Source organism: Seriola dumerili, unplaced genomic scaffold (genome assembly GCF_002260705.1).
Source record: "Seriola dumerili isolate Sdu_G_001 unplaced genomic scaffold, Sdu_1.0 BDQW01001125.1, whole genome shotgun sequence".
In the NCBI taxonomy this organism is placed as follows: domain Eukaryota; kingdom Metazoa; phylum Chordata; class Actinopteri; order Carangiformes; family Carangidae; genus Seriola; species Seriola dumerili.
In genome coordinates, this window is record NW_019175380.1 from 61,775 (window position 1) to 79,693 (window position 17,919).

At 41.8% G+C, this 17,919-nt stretch overlaps 2 protein-coding genes across 2 annotated transcripts; one reads left to right on the forward strand and one right to left on the reverse strand.

Moving 5' to 3' along the window:
* Positions 1 to 3,881: 3,881 nt before the first annotated feature.
* LOC111237964 (excitatory amino acid transporter 3-like) lies at positions 3,882 to 11,295 on the reverse strand. The gene is made up of 13 exons (XM_022767297.1): positions 11,178 to 11,295; positions 10,422 to 10,562; positions 9,075 to 9,167; positions 8,430 to 8,541; positions 7,727 to 7,769; positions 7,547 to 7,632; positions 7,276 to 7,494; positions 6,788 to 6,895; positions 6,319 to 6,441; positions 5,646 to 5,840; positions 5,411 to 5,545; positions 4,384 to 4,500; positions 3,882 to 4,023 (listed from the first exon to the last, which is right to left on the reverse strand). Exons 1-13 carry the CDS (start codon positions 11,293 to 11,295, stop codon positions 3,882 to 3,884), a joined length of 1,632 nt encoding a protein of 543 aa, XP_022623018.1.
* Positions 11,296 to 12,340: 1,045 nt separating this feature from the next.
* Positions 12,341 to 17,919, forward strand: cnot11 (CCR4-NOT transcription complex subunit 11). Its single transcript, XM_022767308.1, has 7 exons — positions 12,341 to 12,659; positions 13,937 to 14,101; positions 14,606 to 14,758; positions 15,688 to 15,890; positions 16,088 to 16,290; positions 16,444 to 16,540; positions 17,308 to 17,919. The coding sequence occupies exons 1-7, from the start codon at positions 12,341 to 12,343 to the stop codon at positions 17,503 to 17,505; spliced, it is 1,338 nt and encodes a 445-aa protein (XP_022623029.1). The 3' UTR covers positions 17,506 to 17,919.

Below are 17,919 nucleotides of genomic sequence, written 5' to 3' on the forward strand. Positions count from 1 at the left end.
GTGTCTCTGCTGTGCCATAACGTCACACATCCTTCTCCGATGTGGAAGCTGTGACTCGAGCCTGAGAAGTGCCTGGTAGTTTAGTTTCACCACGAGGACAGAAGTAAAAACAGACACAGCACAGCGACGGGAAACAGATTCACCTGAACGCTTCAGGTGAATCTGTTTCTGATTGATTAAAGATCAATTAAGATGTTTTTTTCTCTCCAGTCTGAACTCAGACCAAATGATCTAAACTACAAAGATGAATTATTACTTGCATCTCTGCTGGTTTGGTCTCAAATATCTCAACAACTATTGGATGAATTGTGATGAAATTTTAGTTTGAATGACATTTTCAAAAATGCAAAATTGAAAAGTTGAAATGATGCAAAAAACAAAGAAGTTTAAGAGTTGTTATGTGAATAAAACCCAAAGATTGTGAGAAAAGAAATTGACTCTGATTATTAATAAAAATGATTATTGTGGTTCAGCCAGAATTATTTTTCCTGATGAAAAACTCCAGTGAAACCACAAACACTGAGGTTAATATTACAACAGTTAACATCACCTTTAATTATATGTGATTAAAATCCTGCAGATCAGATCAGTGAAGTATTGATCAATTCAAACCAAACTTTATCAGTAAACTGAACGATTCAACACGAACTCTCTCAGTCTGGATCTGAGCTTCTCTGTGGGTTTTCCTGTAGTGACGCAGTGAAGTGGATCTGAACGACCCGCCGCTCCTGGAGGTTTTGGACCTGTTGCCAGTTTTGAAGTTTACAGTGTGTTTGCCTGCATGCCTGATATATAACTGACATTTTTATTCACAGTGTTTTCATATTCTTTTTTTTTTTTTTTTCTATAGTTTCACCAACTTGCTTTATTCTCTGTCTGATCAGCTGGAGGCGGAGACGTTTCTGTCCAGTGGTTCTTTTGGTTGTAACGACCCTTTAAGATGGAGGTGGATCTTTTTGTGCCATTTATCAGTGTTGTGGTGTGAATAGAGGTGCGTGCGTGTGTGTGTGCGTGTGTGTGTGCGTGTGTGTGTGTGTGTATACCAGTGTTAACCAAACCTTCCCTTGTGGACTCTTGTTGACTGAAGTGACTGTGGACCTGAACCGTGTTTCCTTGTACAGTGTTATTTAAGAGGCGTTTTAGCTCAAACACCAGAGTGTGCCACACCGGTGCTCCCAACACAAGTTTAGATAGAGCAGCGTTAATGTATGTTTTCGTTAAGCTAGTGAGTAATTTGATTCAGACATAAAGGTGGAGCCGGTGTGTGAGCTCTTTGAGAAAGACATTTGTCCTGTTGACCAAAGAAATATGTTGATTTAAGAGCCGATGTTCCTGTTAGTCGACGTCTAACAGCCTCATCCACACCTGGCCACGTTCTCAGGATCACATTAACCACAAAGCTCCAAGCGGCTCCCACAGAAACTGGGATCAACGAGCGCAACACGAGAGATGTGGGAAGAGATCTAAACATTTTGTGGCATACTCTGGTTTTTGTTTTGCCTGCAATATCCCTTTAACCGCTGTGGACTGAGAGATGAGATGATCTGTGAAATGTTCCAGCCGGCTTCTCTGAGGGTGATTTCTACCAGGAATCTGCTTCTGTTTTCTCCCTGCAGACGACAAACCTTTAGGATTACAGTTTAAATCTGAAACCAGATCTAGACAAGTTCACAAATTACACAAAACAACAATATTTCTTGTTTGACGATGTTTTCAGGGCTGGAATGTAAAAAACTTGCTCCTAAACTAGGATTCAAAAGCTAAATACAAGATGTTTCCCCTGATATTTAGGATGTTATTTATAAAAGAAGGATATAGTATCTGTGGACGTCCTGTTGTGTTTGACCGTGAACCAAATATATGTTTAATTATTCCTGTTTTTAGGAGGCCAGCCTAAAAAGAAATGAAGCTTTTAATTTTTTTGTTTTGGTTTCATGACCTAATTCATACCACACGTTTTGATCATGCTGACTCATGACGTCATTTACTCTGAGCGGTGTTGTACGTACCGGCCCAGTCGTTTATTTCCCGTTAGATCGTCCGTCATTTGAATCTGATCGTGAGTCTGCAGCGTCTTCCTGGTAGAACATGACATCCGGAGAACCGTTCTGTTTTCCGAAGTGAACTGGACTGAAAAGCACATTGATCTTTTGTAAGAAAGAAGAAATGACTGAGTAAATGTTTTAACAGCCTGTCTGTGTCACTGGTGTTTGTTGTTTAGAAGCTCAGATGATTTAAGATCTATACTTTTAATCCTGATTAAAAAAAAAAAAAAAAAGTATGTACAATTAGAAATTAACTTTATTTTATTTGTGCGGAAACCAGAATAAAAGAATCTTCAGAAGCAACATGTAAAATAAACAACAATCAAGTAAATTAATATATAAAATATGGATGAAATAATCAGAAAAAGGTTGAAAGAAAAACAAATAAAATTCAGCATTCAGCATTTTCAAGCAGTAAACGTTTGATAAGAGACTATAATGCTGCTGTAATCAGATCTAATAGTTTATTAATATGTTGGTTAACTCTTAACTCCTGTTGTTGACAGTGGAGACTGTTGTATAAACAGATAATGAATAATAATATTAGTAAAACAATAATGATATATACATTTAAAAAAAGTCTTAATAATATAATTTTAAGGTCATGAAATAAAAAGCAATAGGGAATCAACATTTCCTGCAGGGGCTGTATTTGTTTCGTTTAACTTTAAAAAATATTTTTATAAATTTACTTAACGCTAAACTTTCACATAATCTCCACCCGTGTAGTTGTTAGATTAGTTTCTATAAAGTTTTTTGGAAAAACTGCAGACTGCATATAAAACCGGTTTAGGGATGTTTTAGCGCCACCTGCTGGACCGGAAGCGGAGCAGGTGGTGGGTTGACTGAATGTATTTTGTATGGCGATGAAAACAATATATATATTAAATGATTGTTATTTACAAATTAAAAATGAACATGATAAAGCAGAATCAAGTTGTTTTACAACTAATGATAATAGATAACAATATGAAAATTCTTTTTAGGAGCTGTGTAATCTTATGGTGCTTTGTTCGTTGCTTTTCTCTGCTGTGTATAAACATGTTTATTAGAATTTTATTTAAAGAAATTAACAATTAATTTTATTTTTTTTAACTCGTATTAACTCGTCCTCTTATTGTCTGCAGAGGAGACTGTATCAATCTGCTTTGATTTTTTACCAAAGTAAAAAAAAAAAGGTTTTAAAATTATTTTATAAAGGCACTGGTTTTTCCCAACAGCACCTCAAGTCAGTATTTTCCTTTGCAGGGGACTCACTTTATTTAAAAAAATCATTTTTAGTAATTAGAAAAGTTACAGTATTTTAAATACATCTTTATTTCTCATAGGTACTAAGATACCTGCCTGCAGCCTCTTCAGTAAATTATGATTCCAGTTTATTCACATTCAGCTACATTCAATTCAATAACTGCATTTGTTAAATCAGTGCAATTCAGTTTAATTCCAATACTACATTCAATACATCGATTCAATTCAAATGAATTCAGTTCATTCACTCTGTACATCTATCGGATGTACAGCTCACATCAGCTCAGTTCCATTAACTAGATCATTGACATCAATTTAAAATTTCCATTCAACTCAAGTAACTATATATAGTATATTACATCCATTACTACAGTTAATTCCTTTAATTATATCTGTCACATCAGCTACATCACTAACACAAAATACAAAATGACATGAACACGATACCAAATAAGTCAAATCATAACAAATCAAAGAGATTTTTTGTCCCTTGAATCCTGAGCTGACGTCACAGATACTCATCATCACCATCACACATATTCTTCTCCGATTCCTCGCTGGAGTGGTTCTCGGAATCTGTCCCAGGGTTCATGGGGTTTCTGGTGAAATGTAAAGGGTTTCATCATCAGAGTCATCAGAGTCATAAAAGTCGTCAGAGTCCTCCCCGCTGGTCTGGATCTGGACGTGGATGTCGTCCGTGGTGCAGCCCTCAGCCTGGTCTCCATGCACCCTGACCAGGAAAAGAACAACGTGGTCGTCAGTGGAGTGAAACACACTGCGTCCCTGCAGATGTGAATGTGAGTGGATTTCTGCTGCTCCACTCTGCGGCCTGTCGTCAGGGGGGCGACATGGGTGTGCAATGCATGCGCCGCTCCATGCACAAATATACTGCATCATTGGTTTAGCAAGAAAAGCACATTGAAAACAACTGTGGATCTTATAAGGATCAAACGCAGCAACAGCATCAATCTGTCCCTGATTCCTTGAATTGTAAAAAATGTAATTAAAATTCAAGTGTTTCCGTTATTTCCCTTTAACCTTTTATAATGACGTGAACACAAGAAAACATTGAGACGATCTGGAACTTCACCTTGTCATTTCCTGCCCTTCCTCCCCCGTTTCCTCCAGGTCATTCCTCAACACGTGGTGAACGATCGCCACGCCGATGCAGTCTCCCATGACGTTGATGACAGTGTTGCAGCGGTCTCTGAAAGGCACAAAGAACGTTCACTTGGACTAAATGATTACATTTTGGTGGTCAAAGGTCAAAGGTCAAGGTTACGTGACCTCAGAAAACACTTTTTAGCCATTACTCAAGACTACACACCGAAATTATGACAAAATTTCACACAAATGTTTAATATTTTATGACTCTGGATAAACAGGGATGTGACCTGAAACTAGTCTGAGTGGCGGAGGGATACAAACACGAGGAGGTGATTCTAGTTTACTTTTGTGTTGCCTCTCATTAAGTTTTCCGTTCCTTTGCATTATATTTTAACAACCCCTGCATGTAGTTTGTGTTACACCTTATATATGACTAATGTCATAATCATAAGAACCAAAGTGCAGCCGTGTGTAGAGCCACAACCACAGTGACAGCAACAGTGTCCGGCTCGTTATCTATCCAGCTGCAATCAAACAGACATGTGGGTGAATATATAATAATATATAACATAAAAACATAAGATATAAAACTATAACACAGATATGAAACAGAAAGCTCACTGGGGGTTTATTGCAAAAGAATAAAAAAAAATCCCACCATGTGTGGAGGACCAGGGTCGTCACAGGTAATAAAGCATTTCCTTAATTTCATATTTTAATAGGCATCAACAATAGGAATTGTAAAAAGAATTTTTTTAAAGTGAATGACTGATCCATCAATAAATACTCAGGATTTCAAAATGGATTTACAAAAACAGCACAAACCATTTTTTTTCTTTTTCCAGCTGCTTTTCCGTTTCCTGTTAGTTAATGGATTTGATCAGTCATTTATCTTCTTTTAACCTCTCCGTGACGCTCTGGGCCTTCGGTGCTTTGTTACTTTTCCTGTGACATCCCTGGTCCTCCATACCGTGACCCTTCAGTGGCTCGTTATCATGTATCAAACTTACAGGAGCCACTCCACAACCACCAGAATGGAGGCTTGCTTCGCAGGTAAACCAATCGCCGTCAAGACAAAGAGCGTGGTCACCGCTCCTGTAGCTGGGATCCCCGCTGCTCCTATGCTGGACACGGCGGCGGTCACGCTGCAGATCACACAGACTCTTCCAGACACTGCATTTTTAAAGGCCCCATATCATATATGTGGGTGCCGTGATTTGCCAAACAACTGGAGGAGTGACTTACCAAAGCGTGATCAACTGGCTGAAGTCCAGATTGATGTGGTTGAGCTCGGCGATGAAAACTGCCGCGACCACCTCGTACAGGGCCGTGCCGTTCATGTTGATGTTGGTCCCAATGGGCAGCATGAAGCGACTGATTCTCTTGTTGAACTTGAGTTTGTCTTCACAACATCGGAAGGTGACCGGCAGCGTGGCAGAGCTAGGAGACACAGCGCAGCTTTTGTTAGCGCAACATCCATGAAAAAACATATACAAATGTAAAGCCTCTTAAAAATATGATTTAGCCCGGGCAGCTGTGATGATGAGTTGTGTTCGCCAACACACAGTTCTCTGTTACGTCACCTTACCTGGACGAGATGAGGAGCGCAGTCAGTAAGGCGGGAGAGATCCCTTTGATGACATCACAGGGGTTTTGTCTCACACACAGGAAGTAGAGAAGAGGTAACACTAATGTTCCGTGGATTATGAGCCTGAAAGACACGAGGAACATGCAGTTACTGCAGCAACACAGAAACGTACATTGGTAGATGGTAGGTGACAGGTGATAGGTAGGTAGGTAGGTAGGTAGGTAGGTAGGTAGGTAGGTAGGTAGGGAGGTAGGTAGGGAGGTATNGCCCGGGCAGCTGTGATGATGAGTTGTGTTCGCCAACACACAGTTCTCTGTTACGTCACCTTACCTGGACGAGATGAGGAGCGCAGTCAGTAAGGCGGGAGAGATCCCTTTGATGACATCACAGGGGTTTTGTCTCACACACAGGAAGTAGAGAAGAGGTAACACTAATGTTCCGTGGATTATGAGCCTGAAAGACACGAGGAACATGCAGTTACTGCAGCAACACAGAAACGTACATTGGTAGATGGTAGGTGACAGGTGATAGGTAGGTAGGTAGGTAGGTAGGTAGGTAGGTAGGTAGGTAGGTAGGTAGGTAGGTAGGTAGGTAGGTTTGATGTGTTTTCAGTTTGGTTGGTAGAGCTGATCTTTGATTTACATTTGGATTGTGACTTTAGAGGCAGTGCTAACAGTATAATGTTCATTGTTATAGTTATTTGTCCCCGTGTGTGTTGGGAGACAATGATCGGAAGACAGAACGTGCAGCACAGAAAGGGCCATTTTGGTAAAAGTGTTAAAACAAAAGGTAAACGTACCCAAGAAAAACCACCAACATAAACCATCCAAGCTTGAAGGTAGTTTCCCAGTCGTGAACTTCCATGACGTGGCTTGCTACCATGAACAGCACTCCAACTGGCACGCAGCTGGAAAGGAAGTGATGTCATGAGTTAATGGAGAGCAGCTTAAGGTGAAAACTTACCTAAACACAGTGTTGTCAGATTACCATTACATTACACTACATGTCCAAACGGAAATCTCTTACATTTGTCTCATTGCAGAAAATAGAAGAAATCAAATGTGACAACATCAGCAACATTGACTGGGGGTGGGAGAGTTAAAGACGCCGCCATGTTTTGTTAGAAAGACAACTGAACTATTTTTAATGTTAACACTGCGAGCAGAAAAAAACCCTCATTTTATACATTACATTCAGTGTTTGTGAGCAAAAGCACTCCATCACGCTACAGGACACGTGACCTAGTTCTCATTTTCTTCAACAGAGTGTCGTGTTGTTTCACTTTACTTCAGTATCAGGTTGACCACGAGTTTAGTGGCCTCGTTCAGGACGGTGAGGAACTCCACCAGGACTTTCCCTTTCTCTCCCATGCTGTTGAGGGTCAGGCCAAAAATGAAAGACCAGACGATGAGGCCCACCGTGTTGGTCCCTTCCACGTAATGGCCCATCAGTCGCACTTCTGTCTCATTCTGCAACAAGACCGAAAACTCGTTAGCAATAATGTTTCTGAAAGCAACTTCATGTATGGAGGATCATCGCTGCACAAAGAAATCTCAACAGTGACGATGGATCAATATTTACCATTTCCAAGCTGGAGTTCTGCTCATATTCATCAACCTCAAGCTCCACCCTCTCAGTTTTGTACTATGATAGAAAATCAGTCTTCACATCATGATGTTACATAGAAAGAGAGGAAACGTGCTGTACATAGTGTGGTTTACCTTAATGAAGAACTTACCTGTCGGAAACAAGCCTGAATCAGGTTTTGCGGGATCATGTTCCTATAAAAAATAAACAAAACTGACACTAGTAACGAGCTTGTAAATGTCGGCCAACGACACGTGAGAAGCGACCGAATCAAGGACATGTGTGACGTTCTCTGGACATTTGTGTAACTCTGCAGAACCTGACAGAAACAACCATTTCTGCTTAAAGTGTGAAACTTTTGTCTCAAGTGAGAGTTATTACACAAACACTGTCGACATCTCTTCTTGCAGCACTGTCCAGGAGGGAAGAGCCACAGAAATGGAAATCTGTGTTTCTTTTTCAGACTCTAATCCTTCCTCTGTACGCTGAGTTTCTTTTTTTATCTAGAGGTTTTTCTGCCATACTCCTATCTGCTGCAGCCTTCTCTGTCTCTGTGTCTCATTGCTGCTTGATGTAAAAAACCTGTCGTAACTGGTGTTTCAGCGAGGGAAGGTCACCACAGACACCAGAGTTTTATCTACTGCGAAATACAGAGAGATTTACCTGGCTCGCTATGATAGGCTTTTGTGTAAAAGTCTGACACTTCAGCTTTAAGAAAAACATGAATGGATGCAACTATAAACTCAGTGATTTTAGATTCTGTAGCTGACGCTACTGACTGACCTAAAGATCTCACCGACCTGGAGGTTGTACGTATGAAAACCAGACGTGATGTCAGATGTCTTTCTTCTCACCTGACTAGATCCAACAAGGCGTCGACAGTGGAGAAGGATTCCTCGTCTTCCGTTTCATCTGATTTAACAGCGTAGGCAATCCCGGGCTGGATGATCATGACCAATATCAAACCTACAAAACATAATGTAAGAGGAAAAAACTGTCTGAATGCTACACCTGTTCCATACACACAGCAAACACAGCATGGACAGACCAACAAATATTACTGTGATATTACTGTTAATATTTCAAAACAGTGAATCACAAAATAAATTAATTAATAAAATTAAAAAGTTCTTTAGAAGAAAAAATGACAATCAACAAAACTGATGCTGGACTTCAAATGACTGATATCTATTAATGAAAACACATGCTTTTCAGCATTTTATCTATGTAATATTTATAAAATCACAGCTTTGAGCAACGGGTTGGCTAAGCCCGACTTCTCCACTGGCCTGTTACTGACATCATGAACAATGAATGAAAGGATTTCCTGTCAACCAATGACAATAAAGTCCTGTCACCTGAATGCAAACATGTTCAACATTTACCAGTTGTGGCTATAAAATGTAAATTGGCCTTAAAGAGGGAATCTTTTAGACCATCTGAGGCCTTTGTTTTGAGGAAACAACACCTTTCAACACCTGCAGAGACCTTGCTCTCACCTGTGATCACAGCCATCATGGTGGTTGAGACAAAGTATGCTGCTGCTCTTCCAGCGATTTTTCTGGAGGTTTCAATATTTAGGCCAGAAACACCTAAACAAAAACAAAATAAAACTAGAATCACCTCCCCCTCTCAGACTAGTTTCAGGTTACATCCCGAGTCATGTAAAATATGAACCATTTGTGAAATTTTGTCACAATTGCTCTGTGAAGTCTTGAGTAATGTCTGAAACGTATCTTGTGAGGTCACCGTGACCTTGACCTTTGACCACCAAAATATAAACAGTTCATCCTTGAGTCCTAACAAATGTTTGTGCCAAATCTGAAGAAGTTCTGTCAAGGCATTACTGAGATATCATGTCCATGAGAATGGGACGGACGGATGGACAACCTGAAAACAATATGGCTCCTGCTCTGACTGTTCCCGACGTGGAGGCATTAAAAAAACAGAAGCTATGGTCTGCAGGTCAGTAAAGTCATATATGTGTGTGACATCACTGTGATGTAATGGAGAGCAGCCAACCTGGCAGTAACCTGGCAGCCAATCACTAAACACCACCTGGGCTACACAAACTAAACAGCGGTATTATTTCTACTGGGCAAATATACAATGCAATGACTGTAAAAATCTGTTGGCTGAGAGTCTTTGTGAGTGATTAATGAAAGTAACATGAAAAAGTGTACATGTATCACTGACATAGTCCAGCGCCAGTCAGACTCCACCGGCTGTCACAAGAAGCCTGTGTGTACAACGGCCACAGTTTAGAGAGAGCTGAAGCTGTTTAGCTTCTGTTCCACTCGTATTTTACTTTAACTTAACATAACACTGGAGTTTTCTTAAGTAAGTGAGAAGATACACTAAGATTATAAATAAAGGCTTTGAAGGCAAGAAATATATTCACTATGATTGTTAGTCCTTAAAAGGAGACTATGTCTTTTTGAAAGCTATACAAATCTTTTCTCTCAAATGAAAAGCTAAATTAATAAGTGATAAAACACACCCTTGATCATATCAATATATTAAGGAGGTTTGCTGCTATAGTCTCACTTGGTCTGGTATGAAAAGTACCTTTTGATATCTAATTTTTAGAAAACATTAGGTAGATACTACTGTGTGTTACTTCATGGCTCTTTCCTATTATTAGCATTCACCATTATCCTGTAATTGTGACTTGTGATCACAGTGACTGGTGCTCAGCGAGAAGCTACACAGGATAACACTCACAATTTAACTTTTATGAGGTTAAACTTGCCAAACCACCATTGTGTTCCCGTTAAACGCTGCATGTTTAACACGTACAACCTAATGCAAGAGTTAACAGAGCTAGAAACAGACCTGCAGCTTACTTGTTATCACACTTGTCGCAATGAGAGGAACAGTGACCACCTGCAGCATCCGCATGAGCATTTCACCTGGGAAACCGAAATAGACTATGTCACTCTCTGACATAGGGACATACACCTTGAGAATCAAGCCCATGCCAAGACCTGTGAGACAAAAACAAAGATATTTTTAGAAATTCAGCGAGGAAAGGGTTTAAACAGGTGTGAAGTGGGATGTAATGGACAAATCATATGGTTGAAATTCATAGAGCACATCAAAATCTTCAGCAGAGCCACACTGACCTATGAAACCTACTGTCATATTTAGGCTATATCTGGCTATTGAGTAATTATTGTTTACTTATATATAATGTAGAACACTTCTGTATTTAATTGTGCATCCTTATATGCTTACAATTTATTTAGACCACATTTTTAAAACTGTTAAACTGTGCATTGCTATCAGCCACAGTGTTATAATTGAGGATACCACTGGATGGCAACAAAGAAATAATATTCAAAATCTTTTAGTGGCTGTAGGTACAAGATATAATAATAAAATTATCTCTTTCTTTCTCTCTCCCAACCGGTCGAGGCAGACAAAAACGTTTAGCAGTTAGCCCATAGATGTAGTTAGCCGGTTAGCATTACGGGCTAGCTAGGCTACATGTTCAAAGTTTAGCACTTAGCCCAAAGATGTAATTATCCGGTTAGCACCACGGGCTAACTAGGCTACATATTTGTCCCAGAGATGAACTTAAACTTGTAGCTGTCACTTACCCAGGGCCAAACCTGCCAGACTTAGAATTTGAAACTTGTTCCCTATAAAGCAACCAGAGCATTTCCTGCCGGACGAAGCACCAGCAGACGTGTCGTCCTCCCGACCGTTAGTCTCCATTTTTAATGCGATCTAAAAGTGTATAATATTGGCTGCAGCCTCAAAAATACTTAACTTATTCTTTAAATGGAATAACTGAACTTTCGACAATCTTTATCGGTCGACTAAACGGGTTAAGTTGATAAAGTATTCACCGAATAAGGGTAAAGTGGGATCAGTGGAGTGAGTTAGGCTCGTTTGGGTGTTTTGGTTCAAAAACTGATTTTTAACGATAGAAGGATAGAAGGCCACTTTGTTGAACTTTAAAAATAATCGTTGCATTTCCAGGAATATCTTTCATGCATTATTTAAATATTTAAATATAGACACATGCCATACACAGGCACACATTCTTTTCATTTGTACATCTCAATGACCATTTGTTTTTGTTGTCATTTACATGTCTGTCCATTATATGTAGCCTTCCCGTTACACTTGATTTTGTTATGCAAAGTCACAAATAAAAAATAAAAAATCAAATAATCAGGTATAGTATAGCTTATGGGTAAAGGAACACGTCACGTCGACGTCATCTTCTCGTTAGTTTCTGTTTTGGTGCTTTAATACATCCGACAGGTAATGTCCACTTTAATGTGTAGTGTCCGGTTTTGGGAGGAAGTGAACCTTCGGAACTACACTACCCATGATGCACTGCGTCCAAAGGTTCAAATCAGAATTTTAACGGCTAATGAACCAGCCGTGTGTGTGTAACAGTCGTGAGAACGCTTTACACAGTGCTGAATATGTCTCTCTTTTGATGCGTACTGGTTTTGGGAGACTGTTATGTAGCCGCCGAGCCGGTCGGTGTGGACTTTGTCGGGCGGACTCTTTAGTTTTTGCGATGGTTTGGCCGGTTTCTGTCAGTTAGCGCTGCTAGGCTAAGCTAACTCGTTGCTAACTCGTGTGATGACTTTCAGGCTGTAGTTCGTCTTCTTCGTCTTTAATGATGAATTAACTCCCCACAGTTTATCACAGATATGTTTTATTTGCTTTATTAACCGACAATACAGAGTTTTATATTATTTATAACTCTCCAAGAAGCTAAGCAGACCCAGGAGAGGAGACCATGACCCTGGCTCCGAAGGAACTGTCCAACCTGCTGAGCATCATCTCGGAGGAGGCTTGCACCAACACCTTCGAGAGCCTCTCCACCCACTTCCACCATTACTTCGGGAAAGCGGAGCACTTCAGGGTGGGCTCGGTGCTGGTCATGCTCCTCCAGCAGCCGGACCTGCTCCCCAGCTCCCCGCAGCGGCTCACCGCCCTCTACCTGCTCTGGGAGATGTACCGTACCGAGCCGCTGGCCGCCAACCCGTTCGCCGCCGTGTTCGCCCACCTGCTGAACCCCGCACCTGCCGGGGAGGAGCAGGAGAAGGTGCTGTCCGGTACGTCTGTGTGTGTTTGAGGTCTGGAGGTGTTGTCCAGCAATTGTCACAACTGTCTCATACACTGACAATTTCCACACTACACTACTGTAGAGTCATGTACCATCAACACTCAGTTGCCAGTTTATTAGGAACACCTGGGGCCAGTTTCACAAAGATATTTCACATTTATTTCACAGAAATAAAGACTGACTTATAATAATAATAATAATTTAAGCTATAAAAATTAGACACCTTACCTCCAAGTTGGTAACAATCAATGACACCTGTGTTGACCAGTGGCACCCAACAGCATAAAACAGGAAAACATGGCTCATAATTTGTGTTTTGTGTTTGTGGGTTTTCTAACATTGTTATGGAGAGAGCAAAGAAAAGGAAAGACTTTTCAATGTTATTGTTTCACTCTTCACTGATTTCCAAAGTAAAATGTCCTTGTAACTCAAAAGACAGACATTTCCTGCTGTGGTAAACGGAGCAGAGCAGTTGGATATGGATTGAAAAAAGTCTTCATTTACCCAGAATTTATTGTTCCACAGTCTGGCTCTGCAACAGATGAATTTAGACGTTTATCTGAAGTCTGACTGATTGGTTTATCTAAGAAACAGTCAAAGTTTATCTTTGTGAAACTGGCCCCTGCAGTCTGATCCAAGAGTCCTGCAGTAAATCCTCATGAAGGTTATAATGTTCAGTTTGTGTCCAAACGGTTTTAGAGAGGTGTTTGTTCAACTGTATGATATTGGACATCTCTCAGTGGGGTCTTCACTCACTGAGGTAACACTGGGTAATTCCTCCCTCTGCTCTTTGATGTTATGGATCGACCAGATGTTGAAACTTTCCTCTGTGACTCTGCTCAGCATCATTTCTGCAGATCTGTCAGCTGCACATTCAAGCTGCCGACCTCCTGCTCACCACATCCAACGGTGTTCTGCTGGATTCAGGTCTGGAGGTCTGGGGAGGCCACTGAAGTCCACTGAACTCACTGTCATGTTCATGAAACCAGACTCTCATGTGCATGATTGTTGAGCTTTGTTTTCCCCGTACGCACTGAAACACCAAGCTGGAGTCGTAATATTTATTCACTCAGGAACAGTTTTAGGGGGAGAAAGATGCTGACGAACGGCCGAAGCAGAGAGAATTTTGTTTATTCACGATGAAACGCACAAAAAATTTGCCGCTCTCATCTCAAGCTGTTAAAACTCAGAAAACTCGGTGTACAGTACACTTTCTCCATCAATGCTCCACCCTCACATCTGTTCTCTGTCATGTGATCTCTGCAGGCTTCCTGCCTCCCATCACCCAGCCTGAGAAGTTCTTCCTGTCCCAGCTGATGTTGGCTCCGCCCAGGGATCTCTTCAAGAAGACGCCCAGACAGGTGTCCTGCATGGACGTCGGCAACATGCCCCAGTCTATAGACATCAGCGGGCTGCAGCTCGCCTTAGCAGGTGAATACACACTGACACACACATTTATCCACTGCAGAGTCCTGATGTTTTAAACCAACAACACTCATCTTCAAAAGCAGCACCGTCAGGTGGAGCTGAGTGAGAGTACAGGGTTATTACTTACCTGAACATGTCATGGTTTTAGTATGTTGGAGAACCACAGTGAAAATCAGACTCTGAACTTAATTAATAATGAAAAGTACCCTCACAGTAAAACACAGTAAAGCCTCAATCAGTCAATCGATCAATAGTTTTATCAGGAACATGCATGAAGGGTCAGACAGAAGATTACAACAATAAAAAGAGCAGATGATGAACGACACTTGAAACCTGATGAACTTTAAACTGCTTCGTTCTCCTGTTTAGACGTTGATTCACTGAGAGTCTCTGAAGGATTTTGTTCTAATCTGAAGCGTCTGTGTTTCTCCTCCTTCTTCTTCTTCTTCTTCTTCTTCTTCTTCTTTTTATTTAATTAAACTATTTTTTTGTGTCTTCGTCGTCCAGAGCGTCAGTCGGAGCTGCCCACCCAGAGCAAGGCCAGCTTCCCCAGCATCCTGAACGACCCGGATCCAGACTCATCCAACTCGGGATTCGACAGCTCGGTGGCCAATCAGATCATCGAGTCTCTGGTCACAGGGCCCCGCCCCCCACTGGAGAGTAAGTGTGTTTGATGCTGAAGCACAGAACGCATCCAGGAGGAAAAACTCAGGATCTAAACCAGAGACTAAACTTAGTTCTTGTACAATAATTTGAGCAGCTGAAACCAGAGAATGTTTGACAAATACCTGAAACAATGAATCAATTATCAAAAGTTTTTCATTCATTTTCTGTTGATCAGTTCATCAACTGATCGTCTGAGTTCTAATCACAATGTTCACATGTTGGAAACCTGGTTATGTGTGTGTAGAAAGTTCTCCAGGAGATAAACACCTGAGAGAATCAGGTTTCTTGTTTTCATGTTGTTGACATCAGATTCCTGCAGGAAGCTACTGAAGTGCATGTGAACACGTAGATTATTAGTCCATTTGTTATTTTTCTTACAGGTATGAAAGGAGAATATTTGTTACAGAGCAGTTTTCTATTGAACACCCTTCTTTTGACCGGCGTGTTAACAGCTCAGATCAGGCTGCAGACGAAGTGACGAACACGACACACCACAGTCTTCATGTGTGTTTCAAGACGTGTAAACTCACTGTTCAAGTCTGAAGTGCAGGTGATTTAGATTCATGTTAAACTCCAAAACACAAAACCCCATGTGACAGATGAACTCCTGACTCCTCCTCCTTCAGCGGCGGTTTCTAAATCTAACACTTCCATCATCACCTGTAGATCTTCACCTTTCTGTCCTGGTGTCCAGTGATTAGACTTCATTGCTGTTCACATCCTGACACATGGTGCTGACTCTTTGAATATGAGGACACCTCTTAGCCGTTGCCATGGTTACCACAACGGCTTCCGGACAATAAAAAAACTTTTCATCTGCTACCAAAACAAAAACTAAAAGACTCCAGGATGTGTCTGCAGGTCGATGGTAACGTCTCCTAAAGCGTCAGAAAGCTCACACCTCCACCTCTCTCCGTCCTCAGGTCACTTCCGCCCCGAGTTCATCCGGCCGCCGCCGCCCCTCCACGTGTGCGAGGACGAGCTGGCGTGGCTGAACCCCACCGAGCCGGATCACAGCGTCCAGTGGGACCGCTCCATGTGCGTGAAGAACAGCACCGGCGTCGAGATCAAACGCATCATGTCCAAGGCCTTCAAGAGCCCGCTGTCGGCCCAGCAGCAGTCACAGGTGAGCGAACGACGCACTGCCGCCAGATTCCACCCGTCTCCGTTCACGCAGCGCTCGAACATCAGAACTCTTTTGAATTTGAATAAAATAAATTTAATCTCAGAGTTCTGTCCTCCTCTGTTTCCTTGGAGCAGAAAGAGAGGGAGAGTCTTTATCAGTCGCCTCTTCATCACTAACTCCTCCTCCTCTCTCTGCAGCTGCTGGCCGAGCTGGAGAAAGACCCGAAGCTGGTCTATCACATCGGTCTGTCCCCGGCGAAGCTGCCTGACCTGGTGGAGAACAACCCGCTGGTGGCCATCGAGATGCTGCTGAAGCTGATGCAGAGCAGCCAGATCACAGAGTATTTCTCCGTGCTGGTCAACATGGACATGTCGCTGCACTCCATGGAGGTCGTCAACAGGTGGGGGCGCTGTTCTCTGTCACACGCTGTTACAGATTTGTCTTTCTTCATGTGGGTTTGGCTGCTGCTTGTTCGACTAATCGTTTTTTTGATAGATTAATTAATTGATCATTTTATTTTAATCAAGTCATCCCGTCCCTTGTTCTCTCTCAGGTTGACCACAGCTGTGGATTTACCTCCAGAGTTCATCCACCTCTACATCTCCAACTGCATCTCCACCTGTGAACAGATCAAAGACAAATACATGCAGGTACAGTCCAACACTTTAATGACAACAGCCTCAGTGAAGCGGCTTCAGGATGAACATGATTTAATTAGATCCTCCGTCCTTTAACAAGAACAGAACGTGTTGAAACGAATGAAGAGAACGTGTCTGTTTGAGACGCAACATGATCCCTGCTGAAGTGAAGCAGCCACTTATTCACTGAACACAAATATAAACACTTTAGTTAAAATAAAAGATCATTCATCTGCAGCGTGATGTAAACAGTTCCTGGAAGCTTAAAACATCCCGGCTCCTCCATGACCTGCATCGTCACCCAAACGGTGGTCGCATCAGATACTGACTTGTTCTCTGATCACAACACTCCCCCCACATCTGTAGCTCAGGTCACGCAGTTCAGTGCCTGATAGTAATGCAGTAAATCCTCCTCATGATGGACACAGTGTTCAGTTTGTGGTGAAACAGTTTCAGATTCACCTGTAGTTGATTCTGCTGTTGAACTAGATTATACAGAGAAATGTGGCAAATCATTTACAGCTCATCCACATTTTTCATGAGTGAATTTCTTTATTTGTGAAAGGACAAACTTAGGGTGGAATCACATGTTGCTTTATGTCTGTATCTAGAAGTTTGTCAACACAATAAGAGTAAGGGGTAAAGTCTAGTGCAGGAGAGACTTGGTGTTCTTCTCTTCAGTGAAATCATGTCAGTATTTACATCAACAGTCGGATAAAATAAGTTTTAAAATGTCGATATTGTGCAGTAATGTTTCTGACGTTTATCTTTTCTTCTAGAACCGTCTGGTGCGTCTGGTCTGCGTCTTCCTCCAGTCTCTGATCCGAAACAAGATCATCAACGTCCAGGACCTGTTCATCGAGGTCCAGGCCTTCTGCATCGAGTTCAGCCGCATCCGTGAAGCCGCCGGCCTTTTCCGCCTCCTCAAGACCCTGGACACCGGAGAAAACCCCATAGAGGCCAAACCTGCCAAATAATGCTCCTCCCAGAGACACTAAGATAACACCCCACCCCCACCTCCCCAACATAACACCTGTACAACAGCTTAAAGGGACGTGGTTTAACTTCCACAAACGTTCATCATGTGTTTGTTCAGAAACAGCAGCAGCGGCTCAACTGACAGTTAATATTGTAAATATGTAGCTAAGTTTTCCTCACTCTCTGTTCGCCGCCTGGTCCATGTCTGGTCCAGGTCTGGTCCAGGTCTGGTTCAGGTCTGGTCCAGGTCTGGTTCAGGTCTGTCTCTGAACTCTGTCGCCACCTTCTCTCTCTTCAAGAAGAAAAACTAGGATGGACTCGACGGACTCGACCCAGCTTTTCGTTTTGTACCAGTTCTCTATCTTTCCTTTGGAAATGAAAGTTTTCTCTAATTAAACAGATTGTTTAAGTGA